Genomic DNA, 5,354 nt, shown 5'->3' with positions numbered 1-5,354 from the left:
TTAGATGTTGCTGATGCTGTCCCTGAGAAACACAATCTTCTGAAAAACAAGCATGTTATTTGGGGGTTTTATATTTTCAATGTTTCATTTTAGGTCGCCTGAAAAGACCCTCTCTCGGCTGATGTTTTCTTTTCTTTTTTTCCATTGACACATGTTCCCTAGGGCAGTGCATATGTATAAAAATACAAATAAACTCAAATTTCAGCATCAATAATGGTACTAACCTGGCTACCTCTCTAAATAAATGTTGAATCTTTTGTCCACAAGCTAATAAAATGGGCAACTAGAAAGGAATAAAATTGTGTGTTTCTTTTTTTCTGTCTATTAGGTACTTGTGTAGCTAAAGCAAAGCTGTCATTAAAGAAATATGGCAGCTACCATTCTAAAATGCCGCTTTCCATGTTGTCTTACTGACCCATGTATGTAGATCAGGTTCTTGTTTCGCTAACTGCATGCTTGTTGCAGATCTGAATGATGCAGAAACTTTTGAAGGAATCTACAAAGCCCCACACCATGATGTTGTAATTTAGATACAAGTTTATTCCAGTGGAAAATCAATTGAAAAATCTAATAAATCCAGCGCATCTTAGGGGAAAAACATGTTTCCTTCATCAGGGCTTAAAAGATATGGAATAATGTATAGCAGTAGACTTGGTAGCGAATGTATTATGATTACATTTGGATAGGCAGTAGCTGGTTTTGTCAGCTTTGGTTGGAATTTAACTTTGGGTTAGAATAGAGTTGCTAAGAAATCTACTTTACAAGTTAAATACAGTATATAACACCAACAATGTATAATTTCTACTTTCTAAATATACATACTAACATGGACATCTGGAATATGGCGTCCTGCATCTCTTGTCTGAGGATTTACTATGAGTTAAATGCACAAGACAGAATGAAAGAGAGCAGAAGTTTCTGCCAGAAAGATGTGTGCCAAAATTCTCCACTCTAATCCCACCGTCATGTATGCTGACATCTCCCAAAGGAATAAACAGAGGCTATAAGAAAGAAAGCAGACCTTTCAAGCTATTAGTGTAGTACAAGGAGAGGAAAAAGCATTTTGGACTCCGGAGGGCATATTTTATTGTGGTAAGTAGCTTTAAATTTGTATAAAAAATCTTTGCACCACATATTAATTTCTTAATGCATTTCATAGATTCAACCCTCCTTTTTATCTTATGAAAATTATGAGAGTTATGTCAGGTTATAATATAACATCTTTAACCTTTGTAGGTAGAGTTAATGTAGGCTCTAATGTAAGATGATTTCTGATTGATTGCTATAGGTAACTGCTCATTAATCTTAACATAAAGTATTTCCAAGGTATTAATAAAAAATAGAATTGAATAATTGTTTTCACAGTTTTCTTTTGTAAGCTATGTCATTTTTATGAGAAAATCAAGCCGAATTTGAATATTTTTTCGTGTCCTATAATGATGTATACTTGCTATAAAAAACAAGTCATTATGTGAGAATATAGCATTCATATTATGGGATATATAGAATGTCAGTTTCTAATTACAAAGGTTTATTTGGTTGGATTTTTAATTTCAGCAAAATTTAACCACTTCAGCCCAGGAAGATTTGGCTACTCAATGACCAGGCAATTTTTTTTGCGATACCACCCTACATTGCTTTAACTGACATTTCCATGGTCGTTTGACGTTGTAGTCAACAAAATTTGGTTTGCGCAAAAGTTCTAGAGTCTACAAAATAGGGGAAAGATTTATGGCATTTTTATTATTATTTTTGTTTACTAGTAATGTCAGTGATCAGTGATTTTTATGGGGACTGCATCATTATGGTGGACAGATCGGACACTTTTGACACATTTTTGGGACCATTGGCATTTATACAGAGATCAGTGCTATAATAATGTACTGCTTTAACTGACATTTGCGCAGTCGTTTGACGTTGTAGTCAAACAAAATTGATGTCCTTTTTTTCCCCACAAATAGAGATTTCTTTTAGTGGTATTTGATAATCTCTGCAGTTTTTATTTTTTTGTGCTATAAACAAAAAAAGAACGACAATTTCGAAAAAAAACACAATATTTTGTACTTTTTGCTACAATAAATATCCCCAATTTTTTTTAAGAAAGCACATTTTTTCCTCAGTTTAGGCCGATATGTATTCTTCCACATATTTCTGGTAATAAAAAATTGCAATAAGCATATATTGCGCAAAAGTTCTAGCGTCTACAAAACAGGGGAAAGATTTATGGCATTTTTATTATTGTTTTTTTTTACTAGTAATGGCAGTGATCAGCGATTTTTATTGGGACTGCATCATTATGGTGGACAGATCGGACCCTTTTGACACATTTTTGGGACCATTGACATTTATACAGAGATCAGTGCTATAATAATGCACTGATTAGTGTGTAAATGTCACTGGCAGGGAAGGAGTTAACAGTAGGGGATGAGCAAGGGGTTAACTGTGTTACTTAGGGAGTGATTCTAACTGTGGGGGGGGGGGGGGGGGTGGGACTGCCTGGGTGAGGAGAGTGATCGTTGTTCATACTTAGTATGAACAACAGATCGCTCTCCTCACCCCTGACAGCACGGAGGTCGTGCCCGTGATTGCTCCATTCTGTCTCTGTGTGGAGCAATCGCGGGCACATGCATCGGCTCCTGACTCGCACCACGGGCATGTGAGCGTGCCTCCAGTGGCGCATATGTGCCCCCTAGTGGTCAAAGGGCAAGATGACGAATAGCTATGACGGTTTCTCAGGGGATTCAACCTACCACAGTGTAACTGCAGCGGCTGGTCAGGAAGGGTTTAATTTAATTTTAATTAACAACAGTCTAGGATTATTTATTAAAGGAAATGCAAAATGCAGTAGCACAGATCATAGTATAATAACCCATAATTATTAAGCAGATGACAAATAATATCACTGAGAGACTTTTTCTGTGGTAAAGTCCCCCTAACATCAAATATAACAATCAAATATCACGGTTCCTAAGAATTAATATATTGACACCACATCCCTATTTCACACTTTAGATATACTATCATGTAATACAGTCTATCTTTACTTTCTGTGTGAATATCTTATTACAAGGCTTCAAGCCCTAAATAATGTTTGAAAAAGCATTTTTGATGCTTAGTAAAAATGTATTAAGCAAATTTCTCTATGTTATCTGCTGTCCTGTCTGTAAGCAGTCTCTGATATACCCCCAAATGTAATTGTAGAAATAATAATATTAATCTTCTCCTTATTCTTCTTAATACTCTATAAATGTATGTTATACTTACATGTATACATAGAGTATATTATGTATATCCATATTTAACTTTATTTTGCAGATAAGTGATGAGCTGTTGCAGGCCAAAAGCTGGATATCTTCTGCCATCTACAAAGGAAAATATTCTACAGGAACTTATCTATTTTGGTCATCAGTGAAAAATTAAAGATTATGTCTGAAAACCTAACCAGCAACTTAACTTCTACATCATCATGTATCAATAATACTATTGCAGACTATCAGATGAATTTGCTTCCAGTATTTTACTCCTTCATTTGTATTTTTGGTTTCATAGGTAATAGTATAGTCATTGCAGTCCTGTGTCTCCAGAAGAATTTGAAAACTGTGGCTAACATCTATATGGTAAATCTAGCCACAGCTGACCTACTATTCCTCATAACACTGCCTTTCTGGGCCACCTATTATGCATTTGGTCTCAAGTGGATGTTTGGCACAGTGATGTGCAAAGTTTCAAGTTCCCTTTTAACTTTGAATTTATTTGCAAGCATCTTCTTCATCACTTGTATGAGCATAGACCGCTATATAGCAATTGTATATCCGCTACATTCACAAAGGAGAACATTAACCCAGGCCGCCATTGTGGCAATATGTGTTTGGGCTTTGGCCATCATGGCCACTCTTCCTACATTCCATTTTCGGAACACATACTACCTTGAGTACCTTGATGTTCACGCATGCATAATGGACTTTCCAAAAAAAAATTATTCAAGCTGGTGTGTGGCCATGTCCTTGGTAAAAATTACTTTTGGGTTCTGTATGCCAGTAACAGTCATCACCACCTGTTACTTAAAGATTGGATTGCATTTCAAAAAATCTAAAGGGCCTATACTCAACAAACAAAGCAGAGACCGGGTACTCAAAATTGTCACAGCAATTGTTGTCTGTTTCTTAGTTTGTTGGCTGCCTTTCTATACATTGACTTTCCTTGATGTCTTAACAAGAATGGAGGTTATTAAGGACTGCAGGACAGAGACACTTGTTGAAGCAGCTTTGCCAATAAGTATTTGCCTTGCCTTTTCAAACAGTTGCATTAATCCTTTGTTGTACTGCTTTGTTGGGAACCAGTTTCGAGAGAATTTAAGACATGTGATGAGCAGTATCAAACTTTTACAAAGCACAAACAGCCAACACAGCTCTTCCAGAAAGGGAAGTGACTTAAGAGAGATGGAATCAAATGGACCAAGGGGCAATCCACTAGTATGACCAAATTGGATAATATATTATGATGTGTCAGTAGGCTTTAATTATACTGTGAAATCTTGGTGTGTAAATAGATACATTGTGCTGACCATATTGCTGTTATTCATGAATTATTGAATGAAATGCGCACAAGCATGCAAAAACAAAAAAACCTCATGAGTTTGGGTGTAGTGAAATCAGAGTAATTTCAGTACAGAATAGGAGCCTGTACAACTAACTGTAAGACTGAAGGTAAGAGAGAAGTTCTGCCTTAATCCAGTTTGCATTTAACAAAGAAAAAGAGTCACTTTAGATTCCTTCAAACCAAAACTTTGATTTACATTTGGATGGGGTGGGGTAGAGTTAGAACCCCTGTCAAGTTTTGTATTGCTGTCTGGTGCCTCTATGAGCATAATAATGACAATAAATAACCGTAAGGGGCTTTAGCCTTCTACTCTCTACTTCTTTTATGTCCTACCATTGCCATTGAGCTAAAAAGTGCAGAAGCTTCCCAGAGGAGTCACAAATACCAGCCTAAACAAAGGTAACAACTGTTCCCCACTCAATCAAAAGCTTAAAGTGGTTGTATACCCACAAAAAAACAAAACCTGTAAGGCAAAGGTATAATGAGCTAGTGTGCACTGCATACTAGCTCATTATGAAAAATTTGTATTAGAATGAAGCACCGGAATTACCTCCCGGTCACCATGAAGGAGCTGACATGTTCCCTCTGTGTTTCTTCTGGGTTTGCGGCTTCGGCGCTGTGAGTGGCCGGAGCCGCAAAAACGTCACTCCCACCCATGCATGTGGGATTCATCTCTCCAGCAAGGAGCTCTGATTTTCCAGCAGCATCCGCCGGATCTTCAGAGTGCCTGTGCCGTTGATGTCAGTGGCTTCATG

General features: G+C 36.9%; 1 protein-coding gene across 1 annotated transcript; it reads left to right on the top strand.

Moving 5' to 3' along the window:
• Nucleotides 1-949: 949 nt before the first annotated feature.
• On the top strand, nucleotides 950-4,908 carry AGTR2 (angiotensin II receptor type 2). The gene is made up of 2 exons (XM_077447771.1): nucleotides 950-1,092; nucleotides 3,316-4,908. The coding sequence occupies exon 2, from the start codon at nucleotides 3,426-3,428 to the stop codon at nucleotides 4,476-4,478; it is 1,053 nt and encodes a 350-aa protein (XP_077303897.1). The 5' UTR covers nucleotides 950-1,092; nucleotides 3,316-3,425; the 3' UTR covers nucleotides 4,479-4,908.
• The last annotated feature ends 446 nt before the right edge of the window (nucleotides 4,909-5,354 follow it).

Source organism: Lithobates pipiens, unplaced genomic scaffold, assembly GCF_037356315.1.
Source record: "Lithobates pipiens isolate NorthernLeopardFrog02 unplaced genomic scaffold, aLitPip1_a1.2 Scaffold_1, whole genome shotgun sequence".
In the NCBI taxonomy this organism is placed as follows: domain Eukaryota; kingdom Metazoa; phylum Chordata; class Amphibia; order Anura; family Ranidae; genus Lithobates; species Lithobates pipiens.
Note: the sequence above shows the minus strand (reverse complement) of the source record. Positions and strands in the feature narration are given on the sequence as shown.